Source organism: Typopeltis vanoorti, chromosome 11 (genome assembly GCF_054136105.1).
Source record: "Typopeltis vanoorti isolate ZY-2024b chromosome 11, IOZ_Tvanoo_1.0, whole genome shotgun sequence".
NCBI lineage: Eukaryota > Metazoa > Arthropoda > Arachnida > Uropygi > Thelyphonidae > Typopeltis > Typopeltis vanoorti.
In genome coordinates, this window is record NC_143559.1 from 20831247 (window position 1) to 20848999 (window position 17753).

The 17753-nt window shown below is 33.2% G+C and overlaps 1 protein-coding gene across 1 annotated transcript in view; it reads right to left on the reverse strand.

Moving 5' to 3' along the window:
- The window catches only part of LOC150101358 (phospholipid-transporting ATPase ABCA3-like), a 197056-nt gene extending 182187 nt beyond the window's left edge, over positions 1-14869 (reverse strand). Inside the window, exon 1 of the mRNA XM_090400779.1 lies at positions 14779-14869. Coding sequence (XP_090256905.1) covers positions 14779-14869 — 91 coding nt within the window. The remainder of the gene's footprint in view (positions 1-14778) is intronic.
- Between the last annotated feature and the right edge of the window lie 2884 nt (positions 14870-17753).

Below are 17753 nucleotides of genomic sequence, written 5' to 3' on the forward strand. Positions count from 1 at the left end.
TGATCAGAGCTTATTCTACTTTTACCATGAGTTGCCTTGGTCTTGCACTATGTGCAGGGTCAGCTAGACTTGCAACACTTGCACGTGCAAACTTGACTTATTTGTCTGTTTGTTTACTTCGGAAATGGAGTAAAACCAGGTTAAAAGTAGCTTGGAATCTTTAACATATATATATATATATATATATATGTTAAAGATTCCAATCATAAAAACAATTTATTCTTATCATAAAAACATTTTCTTATCATATTTTTATCATTTTCTTATCATAAAAACAATTCTTATCATAAAAACAAAAAAATTCTTAAAATGATCAATATTAAAATAAATAAGGCCGGATACACCGAATAATTAAAAAAAAGAAATTGTATATTGCCGGCTGTTTACAATTTCGAATCGAGAGTAGGCTAAAATGCTTGCCTGCAGAATCTAAAGTGAAACGGTAAATGGTTTTTATGCGCAGAAACGAATTTTCGTACAAAACATTTATTGCTACGTAACCAGTCATATGGTACTGTAAAAACTCGACTGTAGCTTAAATATTCCAAAGCACATTACATTCAATTGTTTACTTAGGTTAAGTCCCATGTGAATATTGTAAAAATAAACTTTGTTTGTCTCTGTATAGTTTGTTTTAGATGTTATTGTAAATAACACTCTGGAGGTTAACTGTATATACTGCTTTAATAAGAATATGTTAGAGTGTTAAAAACAAAGGTAATGTTTTTATCGCCGAAGCTGCATATAATAGATCTACATGCAGCATTAGAAAGATTGTTATTAAAATTTGTTTGTATGAGAAGGCTAGCAGGCTCTGAGTATAAACATCTGCTAAGTCAGTCTGAAAGGTTTAAATAACTTTCCGATGGCCGGCAATTAACAATTAAAAGAAAGCAGAGGAGAATAAAAGGCGTGCTGAACTTGAAACTTAAGATGAAAGAATCATACCGATTCTTTGGTGGGGGGGGGGGGTTGCCCAACTTCATGCATGGTCTCAGAGCAGGCATAATAAAAAGGAACTGAAGCAAACAGAAGGAGCTGCCCGGATCCAGAGATTGCTGCAGAAGTAGATGGGGACCAGTTCCGGAGACGTCCACGGAGCGACAGGAGAGGCTGCTCGGTTCCAGACGCTGTCAAAGAGGACGCTGCTTGGTTCCAGATGCTGTCAAAGAGGAGACTGCTTGGTTCCAGACATTGTCAAAGAGGAGGCTGCCCGGTTCAGACGCTGTCAAAGAGGAGGCTGCCCGGTTTCAGATGCTGTCAAAGAGGAGGCTGCCCAGTTCCAGAGGCTGTTGAAGAGGAGGCTGCCTGGTTCTAGACATTGCTAAAGCTGCTCAGTCCCAGACGTTGCCAAAGAGAGACAGAGCTGCTCAGTTCCAGACGCTGTGAGTCAGTGAGCATCCCAGATCCAGACGTTGGTTGAGAGGGGAGTTTTCTGCTTCCAGAAAGGAGCTTCTCGTTTCGAGACGTCGCTAGAGAGAAACGACTTCTAGGCCACAGACAGGGCTTTCAAATTGCCGAAAGGAGAAGTCCTAAACGCCGTAGAAGAGAAACGTTTCCAGTCCAGAGAGGGATGCTGATTGACAGTTGATGGCAGTTTCATTTTTTCTTGGAGGAGACATTTTCACTTTCTTAGAGGTGGCAATTCAAGCTACTTGAGACGGCAGTCGTCCAGGCATTTTCGGCTAGCCCAAGTAGAGGAGAAAAGGCGAGGTAAATTTCCCGAAGTACCTTTGCTCGTAAGTTTTCTTTTCACCATGGGAGAATAACATTTTTCCGGATCTGTATGAGTCCCGCTAAGCTGCCGATGAGACATAGCCGAAGCTAAAATTCAAGATGAAGATCTGAGATGAAAGAATTGCCATAGAACTTTTAGTGAAAGACTTTTAACTAATTGTGAGATACAGAGCCTTTGTAAGTTCAAAACGTTTATATAATTCCTCTTATAGTTGTATTAGAAAGACTTTTAAGATATATGTTTAATGTTTAATAAGGTTAAGAAGTGTCCATAAGAGAATCAATTGGCATGTTAGAAGTTGATATCAAATTTGTAAAGATAACTTAACAGAGAGATTTAGGTAACCTCTTTGAGAGTAAGCTTGGAGTTTAATAAGTAAAATTTGTAAACTGAGAGTAGATAACGTTTTGTGTTAAAGAAAGTATTTAAAGTTGAAGAAAAAAGGTTCTAAATTTTGCTAGAGTTTTTATAGAAGGATAGAGAAAGCAATCTCCCTAATGTTTAAATTCGTGTACATTTCATAGTAATGTAAATAAATGTTATTTGACTTTCTTGTAAACATAGCACGTAATAATATAAACAAGAGAGATTCTGAGAGAGAGAGAGAAAGCGTGCACAGCTACATTAGAATAACAGAGAATAACGTATAAAGTAAAGAAAAAAGACATCACAAGTAATTAATAGAAATTACAAGTATACAAAGTTAAATAATAATAAAAGTTTACAATGTCGCAGTAATGACAGGATAGCAACAGCAGATTTATAACAGTGCGTATCTCAGTAGGCTACTGACAGTAGTGCAGTGTGGACTATTGTTTCGTCTCTGTATCGTGTTGTGTAATAATTTCTTGTGGGTATAAAATAGCCATGGAATCAAAAATTAAAAAGTTATCCAGTGCACAAAATCTTAAGCGTCATGCTGCGAAAGAAGCAGATATTAAGAAACAAACTGGGGCTCTTAATAAATTTGTTAAAATATTAAAATATTCTGATGCAGATTGTAACCAACTTAATACATCAGAAATCAGAGTTGAAGAACCATGTACATCATCCAGTTTGCATGAAAGTATTGTTGCAACTATTGAACAAGATAACAAGACGCAGGATTTAAGTGAAAAACAGTTAGGAGAAGATTTAGTTGTAGTTGACCACAAAACTAATACATTGTTAGTCTCTGTAAATTTAGAAGATCCAGGTGAATGGGGAAATACTGATGAAAAATTACGAGTTGTTTTAATTGAAATCGGGCCTGTTCAAAAGAAAAATATAATATATCCCAGAGATACATATGGTCGTAAATTTGGCGACACTTATTATAATAGAAAAATGGAAAATGGGGAGCTCATGCCAAGAACATGGCTCATTTATTCCGAAACTTTAAATTCTGTTTTTTGCTTTTGTTGCAAACTTTTTGCACCTACTGAATCAAGTAGTCTTGTAGAAGGTTGTAATGATCGGAGAAATGTAAGTGCAATTTTGCATAGACATTAGACTAGTTTAACTCACATGAAAAATTTCTTAAAATGGAAGGAACTTGATAACTATTGATTGCCAGACTCAAAGCATGTATGAAATGGAAAAGAAACATTGGACGAGTGTTTTAGAACGCTTAATTGAAATTATAAAATTCCTTGGTAGCCAAAATTTAGCTTTTCGGGGATCATCTGATAAATTATATGAAAGGAATAAGGGCAGTTTTTTTTTTTTTTAAATTAGTCGAACTGTTTGCAAAGTTTGATCCCGTTATGGAAAATCATGTTGAAAGGGTCATACAAGCAGGGCCGAGCCATGCGGTTGTGCAGATTGTCCGTCGCACAAGGGCGCTTGAAGATAGGGGCGCCGTTGTGCGACGGACACACACACACACACACACACACACACACACACACACACACACATATATATATATATATATATATATATATATATATATATATATATATATATATATATATATATATATATATATATATATATATATATATATATATATATATATATATATATATATATATATATATATTTTCTTATTCTTGAATTATATAGTTTGAAGTCAAACGTTATCAATATTACCACACATTTTATGTCACAGAGTAAGCATTGACTCAGCGAAAATTTTATAAATATTCTCGATTGTTTATTATATTTTTAGTGGAAATTGTCAGTTTAAGACAGACCGTGAATTCATTCTTAATCTGTACTTTGCCCAGTACCGTCGACAGGATGTAGCATAAAGGCAGCCTGTCTCACGGCGCTGCTTTAAAATGCGCTCGTTCAGCCGTATTACGGCAATAAGATATTTTACAAAAATACAGCGTTTAGTTTACCAAATAAAAAAGGCGCCATTTCCCATTGACAGTTAAATGTGCTTATTATATTTTATTAATAAAAAAATTATAGTCATACATACTAAAACTAAACATTTTAGAACCCACTTATTAGATACTTAAGGAAACAACCCATAAAGTATCATACGATGTGAATTTCATAAACTTTTATAGTCTATATATATATATATATATATATATATATTAAATTATATTATGCATGAATTCTCCTACTCAAATTGCGAATCTCTATTGCCCCGAATTTCACATTTGAGCGATATTTCGCTCCCTGCAGTAAACAATGCCCAACAGCCATTATACTGCAGAAACACTAAAACCAAATAGTTTTATCATCACTGGATAAGGTTCATAGACATCATTTGCAGACTGTGTAATATATTTCTCAACAAATAGTGCAATTACAGGCAACTAGGAATATAAACAGTAACTAACAATTACATCTTCCCTCCAATAGAAACTGCTATATACAGCAGGTGCAACTCTGGTTTTGCTTGACACTGCCCTGTCATGAACGTGTTAAAACTAAGAAATATATAGTGAATGCATTTCAGATATTATGGAAATCGGTTTAAGAGAATTAGCATTTCAATTCAATTGTCAGCTTGTTTTGTTTGGGTAGCGCGATCTTTTGTTAATACCGCACCAATCATATGCACTTCCTAATAGTGGCTTTTTCTCTATTATACTGTCCTACAATCGCGCACATCTTTCACTTCTCATTAGTAATTTGTCAAGGATTGTTTATTACGTATCTCAAGTCTTAAATTACTGGTAATTTTTGCTTGATATAATGGGAAAGAAGATGAGTAGATAACTGATTGCACAAGGAAACCGCTCTTGAGAACAGAAGAAGTGATGGAGAATAGAAGATTCTTGGTAAGTCATACCCATTTTCAGTTTTTTTCTTCTGAAAACTTAAGTTTCCGAAAATCCCTACATATATCTCGCAGCACGATTTTTTAGCTTTAATTTTGGGAAAAAAGTGCGAGTTATGTTCGAGTAAATACGGTAATTTTTTTAGCTTTCAAATTGTTAAGAATGGATCATTAGTTAAAGACTGGATTTATAAAACGCACAAAAGAGAGCAATATAACAGATATAGAAATAAGCAATTTCACGCCTCTGATTGATGATAAATTATTTATATTAAGGAAAAATGTATAGTATCTTTATAAATTTTGTTCTATTAAAAATAAATCATATTTTTTTGTTTAAATGTACATCTAAATTCAAATAAAACAGACATTTACAATGAAATATATTTTTATTTATTTATTTATTATTATTATTTTGATAAGGGTATTTTGAAAAGGTACTTGGTAATAATGAAAATTAAAGAAGGGGTACACGGATATCTGAAGTTTCAAAAACAGTGATCTATCCAAAAATATTTAGTTCTGAAACATAGATGTACATTACGATGTTCGTTTTCTTAAATTCCGCTTCGAATTTGGATAGACGAAATAACGTCTATCCAAATACGCACTTCTTACATTTTTTTCGGAGTCATTTCAATTTTGAATGTGCAACATATTGAGTGTATTGTGTATTCTGTGTTTAAGTGACTTTGGACAATTTGACTTTGAATTTAATTGTGTACTTATTTTTAGATTTTTGATAGACAAATAAAATTTAAAAGATAATAGTTTCTAAATTATAAACATAATAATCAGCTAAGGGACCATAGATAAAAAAAAAAATCCCGTATATATGCGGGATAGACAATCGGTGCGTCAGGCTGACGCGGCTCGAATTAAATTAATAAACATAGGTTATTTATTAGCTATAAAACCCTTTAGATGAGCTTTCTTTACACATTCTGCAACGGGCCCTTTCTTGATACTTTTTTGGTGTATTTTTGCATCATTTCATTTTGTGCGTTACAATAACAGTGTTACTGCGCAGTTGCCTTTTGTTTTATAAAATATATTTATTGTTGTTTAGTAATTTTTTTTTGTGAATTTGGATTATTATTCACGTAAAGTAAGTACATCTATTATATTTTTGCTAAGTTTGAAAATTAGTTAAATTGTTTCATTTTAGTTAATTATCTTATTTTGAAAACAAAAGATTTTTATGTTATGTTGGGTAGACGTCTAGAAAATAAATAATTTTCAATAAGAGATTTATTTATATATTTGTTCTTGTTCTGGTTGGAAGACATTAGGGTTGGGGTCCTTTTACTAATTTCTTTAATAAATAATTTTAATATTCTAGAAATGTCTTAATTATTAAACAATTACCAGTTTAATCATTTATTTTTAATATCTCTACATATTAATTTTCAAAAAATACCTAAAATGTAAGCATATTTATTATTCAAAACATCTGAAAAATCAAATGTAGGTGAATGGCAGAATTCGAAAAATCGAATTCTGCTATTCACCTTAAAAATAATAGTCGGTTAAGGGGTTAAAAAATAAGTTTAAGGGAAAATTTCAGAAATTATTATTTATTTTGGTGGACAACTTTTAACGCTCTTCTTATTTTAAAGTCTAACCAAGTGTGTTAATCCCTAGATGTCGGGGAAAAAGCCAAAGAAGTTATCTGCTGCACAAAACAGGAAAAGACAATTGCAACGAATACAACTGGAACATAAATTGGCTGGATCGTGAATACATTTTTAACTTCAGAACCACATGAAAAACGAAGAACAGAAAGTTCTGACGAAGCAAGTACTCCGTGTAGCTCTACTGCAGAAAAAGAGAGGACACAAGATAACTATGAAGAAACAAATGTTACACGCGAAAATGAAACTGGCCTGACAGGACTATCTGCAGAAGTTGCAGCAGAAGAAATATAGGATTCCGATTCAGCGAAACACGAAACTTCAAATTTAACATTAAATTTTAATATTAATGATCCAGGTACTTGGCCGAATCATATAACTACCAACGTTAGAGATTGTTTAGTTGAGCATTCTCCGCGTGAAGTAGTTAATAAAGAATTTCCCAAAGATGAATCTGGCCGCAAGTTTTCCGATTCATACTATTATCGAACTTTAGCAAATGGAGAAAAACGTTTACGAAGTTATTTAGTTTATTTAGAATCGCAAAATTCAGTTTTCTGTTATTATTACAAAATATTTGGTAGTCAAAATTCCCAACTTACTAACGAATACGGTTGTAACGATTGGCAACATTTGAGTCATATACTAAAAATACACGAGACAAGTTCCGCGCACATTAAAAACTGTTCAAAATACAGCGAACTTAAAATGTCGTTAATTAAGAAATGCATTATTGATTACACACAACAAAATTATACGAAACTGAGAAAAAATATTGGCAATATGTATAGAACGGTTAATTTACATAATGCAATATTTATCAAGACAGTGTATAGCTTTTAGAGGTTTTTCACAAAAACATTTTTGAAAATGGTAACGGCAATATTTTAAAGTTAGTAGAAACTGTTGCTAAATTTGATTCGATAATGGCAGAACACTTGCATCGCATCCAAACATCACAAAAAAGGAACATTGCTCATTATTTAGGTGATAAAATACAAAATGAAATCATCCGTATAATTTCTGAAGCTATAAAACAAAAAATTTTAGAAATGGTTGAAGAGGCAAAATATTATTCATTAATTCTTGACACTAGCCACACAAGAACAATTATCTATTGTTATTAGATTTGTTAATCAAAATAAAGATACAAATATAGCAGAAATTCATGAACATTTTTTTGGGTTTTCAATCTGTAGAAGATACCACTGGGCAAGGACTATTTCAATTTATAAAAAATTATTTAAAATTATTGATTATTAACATTTCGGATTTACGCGGCCAAGCTTATGATAACGGTTCAAATATGCGACAAGCATAATGGACTGCAGAAAAAAATCCTTGAAATAAATTCAAGGGCTTTTTTTTTTTATTCTGTGCTGCTCATTCATTAAATTTGGTAGTTAATGATGCAGCGCTAAGATATTCTGTGAAAATGTAAATTTTTTGGGGGTAATACAGGAATAATATAATTAATTTTCAATATCTGCGAAGCGTTGTGCTATATTAAAAAAAAAAAAAACATCCGTGTTTTAAATTTGAAACCACTTTCTGCTACTAGGTGGGAAAGTAGAGTAGAAGCAATAAAGCCACTTAAAAATAATATCAAGGAAATTTACCAGGCTCGTTTTGATATTACGGAAGATGAAACTAAAGATATCGGGTCTAGAGTTCAGGCGGACAACTTAATTTCAAAGATTTATTCGTTTAAATTTATTTGTTTTGTTCATGTTTAGTACGAAATCTTAAGTCTCGTAATGATGCAAGCAAAATAATGCAGAATCCGACATTTGATATAGGAAAAATTACAGAAAATCTTTATTATGTTATACAAGAATTAAATACTCGCCGAAAAGACCAATATTTTGAAAATATTCTTGGAACTGCAAAAGAAGTAGCAAACGATCTTAATATTAATCCTATTTTTCCAGACATTCGCAAAAGAACAAAAACAAAAATGTTTGGTTACGAAGCATCAGATGAGACAACGCATGATCCTAAATAAAATTTTAAAATAATTTTTTTCTTTGCGATTTTAGACACGACAATAACCTCAGTCACAGAAAGATTCATACTCTTAAAACAACATAGCGAGGACTTTAAAGCTATAAGAGACATTAGCAAATTAAAAGTTTGGAGCGATGAAGATTTAATGAAACATTGTAAAGATTTGCATTTAAAACTGAGCGAATAAAGATTCCGACAATCGCGATATTGATGGTATGACTGTATTTGAGAAATTTAAAACTTTGCAATGTTTTATTAAAAAAGAGTCGGCTCCTCAGGATGTTTTAAATTACATATACGAAAATAAATTAACCGACACGTTTCCGAATACTGCGATTGATGCGTATTTATTTAACATTATCAATATCCGTAGCAACAGGGGAAAGAAGTTTTTCAAAACTGAAACTATAAGAAAACTAATAACACTAATTATTTGCGGTCAACAATGTCTGGAGAGCATCTAAAGGATTTATCAATTATATCAATTGAAAATAATATTATGGATTCATTAGAATCCATAATATTATTTTCTCTTATCACTAATCTTTAGTGATCAGAGCTTATTCCACCTTTACCACGAGTTGCCTAGACTTACACTACTTTGCGGGTCACCTAGACTTGCAATACGTGCAAGTCTAGTCTTCCATTCCATATATATATATATATATATATATATATATATATATATATATATATATATATATATATATATATATATATATATATATATGTATATATATATATATATATATATATATATATATATATATATATGGAATGGAAACTTATTTTATGGGGTCGCTGAAAAATATTTTGCACAAGGGCGCCTCCTACCCACGGCGCGGCCGTGCCTACAAGGAAACAATAGAGTACACTATTTGAGTAAAGACAGTCAAAATGAAATATTGGAAACTTTAAGTAACACAATCAGGGATACAATTTTATTATCAATTCGAAAATCTAAATATTATTCCATAATTTTAGAATGCACACCTGATGCAAGTAAAACAGAACAAATAACCATTATTATTCGCTTTGTTTCCTGTGACAATGAAATTGTCAATATCAGGGAAAACTTTTTAGGTTTTGCAGATGTATCAGATTCCACGGGATGTGGTTTATGTACAACAATAATAATAACAATAACAATAATGAATAATTAATCATACAGCACTGGTTAAAGTGAATATCAACCGATTTCCAAAATATTAGGATACACACTTCCTTTGGCCAATGAAAAGGAACAGCTGATATTATTATTATTATTATTATTATTATTATTTACGTGAAATTTCTATGGAATAGACACTTAACTAAAAATTAGTCCAAGCTATGTGGAATATTTTAAGATTTCATTTAGTTCGTTTACCTTCATGTTATCTTTGACTTTTACTCAATTGACTGAATGTCATAAAATTAAAAAAAAAAAAAAAAAAACTTGCTAACGTCTTTTATTTTCCAAAGGGACTAGGCAGGAATAAAAATCCCTGCCTACTCCTCTACCCGTTCACTACACGGCAGCGTAGGGAAGCGCAGGGGGAAAAGGAGGCACAAAGGGTGCCACAATAAGAATTCTCCCTAATTAACTTTTTGATAAATGTTTCAGCAACTGAGAATACAAAAACTGTAAACAATAATAAAACATTAATTTTTTTAATTTGAATTTCCATATAGGCAATTACTTCTTACAAAATCTTTCATTCACTGATTTTTGTCGAGCTCTTCTATCCATAGGCAATATATGGTTGCGATTGAACCATGAATTTATTATTCATTAAACATAGCGGACAGAATTGTCATTATATCCGCTATGTGATCTACTCCCCCCCCCCCTCCCCGTTCTCTACATTGCTGTGTAGGGAAGAGAAAAAGGAGGCACAAAGGGTGCTGAAATAAGAATGTCCCGAGCCCAAATGCCGAAATCGGCCCGAATAATTCCCAAAAATTTAACAATTGCACGCGAAACCGGCTTTCACGATGCTCACTTCACCAGACTTCAAAAAGATAGCTAGGGTAACATGTTCACCTTTAGCATTCACTAACAGCTAGCCCAAGGAATCGGCGATTTTCACATGCATCCAGAAAGAAATGTATGGCAAAAAATTGCCGCCACCTTGGCAGTGTTATTTATTTTATTCATTTATTTTATTTTTTATTTGTTTATTTTTATTTACTTATTTATTTATTTTTCGCTATACACAATGCCAGCTACCACACAATCGTATCTTCCTTCCATCCCTTCTCATTCGTCTCTTAGGACGGGTCGCAATCGTATCTACCGCTCATTAATAATAGTTTTAGTATTACAAAAACTTTGTATTTTTTTAGAAATCATTAAAATAAGAATAAAAAGCAGCAATTGATAGAAGAATACGATGGGATTTTTTTAAAATTAAGTTCTATTTTTATTTATTTTTTTTTTTTATGATGACTACCAATATTGAGAATTACTAACGACTGAAAAATATCTCCTAGCCTGCTCTCCGGAACATGTGGTTCTGGGAAGTTCTGAAGCAATCCGCTACGGATTCTTCACAAAGACATCAAAGCTTTTTTGTAAATGTTTTATCACAGAATACGAAGACTAGAATTTGCTATGATCAATATAAATTTTAACGTCTGTCCTATATATTTGATCCTTTTCCACGAGAGTTTTAAAATAGAAAAAAAAAAAAAAAAAAGATGTATTACTTAAGACACCTTCCTGAAATGCGATTTTGCCACCGCATACTGCTCTAATTATCCTACCCCCCCCACCCCCAATTGCATTATCTGCTAATTCTTCACTTGCTATAGCTTTACTATAATTCAGTCGTTACTCTGACTGCTAGAAATATAATTAAATGCGATATGCTTCTTCATCATCACTTTAATCCGCCGTGTGCATAATTTTTTATAATAATGAGAAATGGATGGATGTTATTGTTTTCATTATTTATATATATTTACTTTACTTGTCAGATGATGAATAGCAGTCTTTGCTCATCTTTTACTAAGTTTCGCACAGAATTTAATGCACATAGATGTAACTGTTGTTTATTATTTTAACGGTATAATAGAACACAGAAACTAAGTAAATAATTAATTTATTAACTTGATGCTGATATTTTGCTGGTATTATAACCAGCATCTTCAGAGCACAAAAACACTGTTTGTCACAATACGCGAGACTAAAACAACATGGTGTACTTAAACAAAATTGTAGCAGCAACATAAAGACTAGAGTCCTGATTTTGGCGCCCTCTATCTGAAAAAAAAAACAAAAAAAAAACGCTATTATATATTTTAGAGTCCTAGAAAAGTGCTAGTTTTTTCTTAATATGACTGTCTCCCAGATCTTCGGCAAGTTAATACAGCCATATTTGTTGAGATTTGGAGTGTGTTTTAGGGCTTCTGTCGCCTCTAAGAACAATCTCTCTGATTTATATGGGTTTCTGTGTAGTACTTTTGTGTTTTTCCAGTTGATCCTGTGTGCAGGGGTATCCAGAGCATGGTCTGCTAGGCCCGACTTCCCATAATGATATTTAGTTTCTGTGTTCTATTACTTAGTTTCTGTGTTCTATTACTTAGTTTCTGTGTTCTATTATACCGTTAAAATAATAAACAACATGTTCGACGAACACATAAGTCTGTCCACACGTTTATAGATGTAGCTGCTTTAAAGCTGATAAAATGCACGGCAGTACTAAACACACAAGCAATTAAAATACGGCTAAATAATTTCCCGAGCGTAAAACAGTAGGAAGTGAACCATATTGGAGCGGCATGTGTACTAGTATAGCTACAATTCCATAATCATCTCCGAATTTAAGAAAAGAACACGTGACGCAGAAGCTGTGTACTGGGGGTTATTTTTTATATTAAGATTTTTAAAACAATATTTTTTAGCGATAATACCTAAGTTTCAAACTATCGATATTGCGAAAATGTTATTTAATACTGCTATACATCAATATGCTATACAATTACAGTGGTATCTCGCTAATCCGAACCTCTTTAGTCCGAATCCCCCCAGTAATCCGAACTGCGGTTTGAAAGGGGAAAAAAAGTTTTATTTATTACGTATTATTATTATTATTATTTTGTGCACTATTATTTTTATTTAATAATTATTATTTTAACTATTATTTATTTTATTATTATTACAGTACAGTATTTCTTTCATACTATCGATTGTACGATTATATTGTAAGCTTATTTTAATTTATTGTGTGTGTTCACGTTTGCTTTTTTATACTGTACAGTAAGTATTGTATTGTCGGCATGAATCACCGAATTTGAAATCAAATCAGATGCAGAAATTATAAATATGACGCTACAGAATGAATTAGAAGATGATGATGACGATAAAGAATTCGAAGAAAAAAAAAAGTAAAACATGAAGAGGTAGTTGACAGTCATAATATTTGTATAGAATGGGCTAAGCAGAATGATACGCCATTCCACAAAATTTTATTGCAAATGCAGCTGCAGCTGCGAGAAGAAGTTTAGCTTCCAAGAAGCAAAAGAAAATCAATGATTTTTTACAAAGAAATAAAAAAAAAACTTTTTGGGTGTTATTTTGTGGAACGTTTTGTGTGTTGTGTACAAGAAAGTGATATTTTTTATGAAAATTAAGTTATGTACTGAACTATGCAATTTTATTAAATCAGAATCCTCAACAATAAAGTTTTGAAGTTTTACATTACAGTACAGTAGCTTTTTTTTTCTATCAGATACTTCATTTATTTAGATAATTAAATTGATGTACCATTATAATCTGATTTTTTTTGTCTTAAACGCTAGTTCGAGAGGTCTCTTGGGGGAAATTCGCTAATTCGAACGTTTCGCTAATCCAAAAAGCACGGATTTTATTAGTTCGGATTAGCGAGATACCACTATTAATTTATTTTTTACGAATTGAAGTCACTAAAACGTGAAGAGAGAGAAGAAAAAAAAAGTCGAGGGATGATTGTATATATATATATATATATATATATATATATATATATATATATATATATATATATACAATCATCCCTCGACTTACGCTCGGGTTTCGTTCCATCCGGCAGGATGTAAGTCGATATATTAAATCAACAGAGTTATAGGAACTTAACACGGTTAGGGATTTAACCGTAATAAGTATACTGTCATTTTAATTTTTAAACTTTATAAAACTGTACTGTATGTTACTGCCACTATAAAACAGGAGAATAATCACTTAAATCTTTCTACACAATCACGTCTTCATTACCTTCCCTATGTGAAGGACTAGGCTGCAGCTCTTTTGGTGAACCTTTGTTTTTTGATGAAAATGTCCAATGTGCTTTACTTGTTCCTCTTCATCTTTTCATCATAAATTTGTTTATAGCAAGCAAACGCATCATTTACTTTCGTTTCTACTAATAAGTAGCGTTCAATACTGGGATCCATGTTTTCAGCCATTTTGAGAACATCGCTAACTTCAGATAACATTTCTGCAAGATCCATCACTGTAAATTAACTACATCTTCTTGTTTCTCTTTTTCCTCTTCCTATTCTCCTTTTATCTCTTCTGCAGCAGGTCGTTCCTCCAGTTCGACCAATTCTTCGTTGGTCAACTCTTCAGGGGAAATTTCTGTGAGTTGAATTATGTCGTCATCACTCCGACATTCAGATTGTTTGCTAGGCCCACTACTACAAACTTCCAAAATCGTGCACAAACCATTTTAATGTCTTTTTCCATATGCCACTCGTACATTGAGGTCACTTCGTCTCAAACCACAATAATATTTTTAATAGTATGATAAATATTGAATGTTTTCCAGAATTGCATGAGTCTGATCATTTCCTTCAGTAGCAGAAATGGCTTGTGAAAAAGTTCTCCGTAGATAATAAGCCTTAAAAACTGCAGGAACACGCTGATCCATCGACTGGATCAATGAAGTAATGTTTGCAGGGAGATACATAACCTTGAACTTGATGAAGATCACCGCTATAAGACGGATGACGTGGAACATCATCTAGAATTAATACAATTTTAAATTCTACATTTTCTTTCCCATTGAAATTGAAATAGTTTTCCATTTCACTCGCATAACAGTTGGTTAAGGTATCCTCAAACAATTTTTGAGTCATCCACGACTTCTTATTGTTCCGATAATGAACTGAAAGAGTATGCTTCCTAATGTTTTTGAAGGCTCGCGAATTCTCACTGTGCCGTTTCACAAATGTTGTCAGTTTATATCCAGTCACATTATCCCTAACAGAATCGATACTGGCTTTAAGGGCTTTGAAACCAGGCATAGATTTTAGCTTTTTGTGAATGAATATCTGCTCGGGCATTTTTTCAGAAAAAGGAAGGAGGTCTCATCCATATTAAATATTTGATGTGGCAAATAATTTTCCTTCGTAATAATTTTATCCAATTTCTCCACAAACTCTTTGGCAAGCACTTGCATTTGGCACACATTCATTGGCACTTGCAGATTCACCATACATTTTCACATTATGCAGCACAAAGCTCTGCTTGGATCTCATGAATCAACCGGAAGAAGCGTTGAATTCGAAGTCGCAATCAGGCCCTGCTTTCTCCTTCAACATGTCGAAGAGACTTAGTGCCTTAATGGTTATGGTCAGCGCTAAGGAGTGAAGGAGTATTCGCTTTTGGTTCAGGTCCTCTATCCGTGATGCAAGTAGCTTTTCCATATTTTGCAACTTCATTTCAAAATTATTCAAAATTTCAAAACCTACTCTCTTCAGTAGGTTTTTTGATTGTGTGTGTAGGAGCCATGTTTCACAAAACATCCCGAAATAAATACACAAATAATCCATTTCTCAAACAGAAAATCAACGGAGGAACTGCTGAAGACACGTTCCGACTGACGAGGGAGGTGCCGCTGAAAGCGCTGTAGCCAATGCACATGCCTTACCTTTGCATCTTGTTCAAAAGTATAGCCGAAAATGTTATTTATTCCCTTATGGCAATGGTTCTCAAAGTGTGGTACGCGGACCTCCGGGGGTCCGAGAAAGGTCTTCAGGGGATCCGTGGCAATTTTCGGCTATGCATCATTAACGCATGGAATAAAATTTAAGTTTGAGATCGTAAAATGTTCCTATTGTATCACTGAATAAGGTACAGAGACATCTGCAGGCTGTGTAATATGTTTCTCAACAAACAGTGCAATTAGAGACAACTGGGATGAAAACGGCACTAACTAATGAATCGCATGACCCCTCCCACATAAAATGCTATATAGTAGACAATCAAAACCATATGGTGCACCGGCAACATATAGTTTTGTTTGAGTGAACATATAGTGAATGTGTTTCAGCTATTATATGAGGAATTCGGTTGAAGAGAATTAGCATTTCAACTGAACTGTCGGCTTTCCTTTGTCAATTAGTAGCGCGATCTTTTGTTAATACCGCACCATATAGGCTAGTAGAAATAAAGCATAGCTGCTTTATTTCTACTAGCCTATCATTGCTGTCCGTTTCGAGTTCTGCTTTCACTAGCCATTTGTTGAAGGACTGTTCGTTAAATACGGTAATTTTTTTAGCTTTCAAATTCTTAAGTATGGATCACTGGTTAAAGACTGGATTTTTAAAATGCGCAAAAGAGAGGAACATAGTAGATACAAGAAGCTGTCAGCAATAAGAAAATGTTGATGTTGTATCTGGATCAAGTGAAATTGAGAAGTGTGTGCCGTCTGACATCTCTAAAGAACCGATTAGGAAGAAGATGAGAAAACTTCGTAAGAACGATTTAAATTATTTGAAATGTGGATTTTCATGGACGGGAAATGAAGAAGCGGGAAACCTATTCCATTATGTGTCATTTACTGTGAAACTTTAAAAAAATGAAAGCATGAAACCATGTAATTTAAATCGCCATTTTGGATCGAAACATAATGAATGCAAGGACAAACCTGTCGAATTTTTTCAAAATAAACTAAAAACTTTAAAAGAATCTCAAAAAGTGATGTCGATTGTGTCAGGAGGTGAAAACATGAAGGCTTTAGAAGCTTCATATCGTGTGTCGCTATTAATAGCAAAAAGTGGTGCAGCGGAAACAATTGGTGAAACTTTGGTCAAGCCTGCAGCAAAAATAATAGGGAAAATATGATCGTAGATATTGCAAAAAGACCTTTTGATCGGATTTGCCGTTCAAATAGTACCGTTCATCGAAGAATCACTGAAATGGCTGAAAATATAAAACAAACATTGTTATCCGATATACGCAAGAGTCGTTATTATGCGTTGCAGGTAGATGAATCCACTGACATTACAAATCTTGCAAATCTTCTAGTGTTCGTTAGGTACAAAAAAATCAAAAAATTCATGACGACCTTTTATATTGCCAACCCTTGCCAGAACATACAACAGGAGAAGAAATATTCAACAGTATAAATACCTTTATGCATCAAAACAAGCTTGATTGGAAAAGTTGTGTTGGAATAAGCACGGACGGAACGAAATCCATGGTCGGATCTAAATAGGGCTTGTTTCAAGGATTCAAGCTGTTGCACCAAATGCAAAGTCGACACACTGCTGCATACACGGGGAGGCTTTGGCTACACATATGATGTCTACAGATTTAAGAAAAGTTCTTGATGATGCTGTGAAAATGATAAATTATATTAAAGGCCGTCCTTTAAATGCCAGACTTTTCTCTCAACTTTGCAAAGAAATGGGAAGCAATCATACACAACTTCTTTTCCATACCGATGTTCGTTGGCTTTCTCGTAGAAAAGTCCTTACTGGTTTATTTGAACTTCGGAATGAACTACAAGTTTTCTTGATGAAAAGTTTGAATTGAAAAAGTATTTACATAATTGGAAATGGCTCAGTCAGTCAGTCGATAGATCCGACTGACTCAGTCAATCAGTCGGGTCTATCGTCAATAGAAGAACAACTTTTAGAACTAGCTTCTGATGGTTTCCTAAAAAATAAATACATCGAGAATACGTTGTCATCATTTTGACTACAAATACAGAATGAATTTCCTGAATTAACAGATAAAGCTCTGAGGTTCATTTGTCTATTTCCAAGTTCATATCTGTGCGAAGTTGGATTTTCAGCCCTTGTAGATATTAAGACGAAGAAGAGGATCCGCATCTGAGATTGAAGTTAACTAATTTCTCCTCTCATTGATGATAAATTATTTTAAGTAAGTAAAACTTTATAG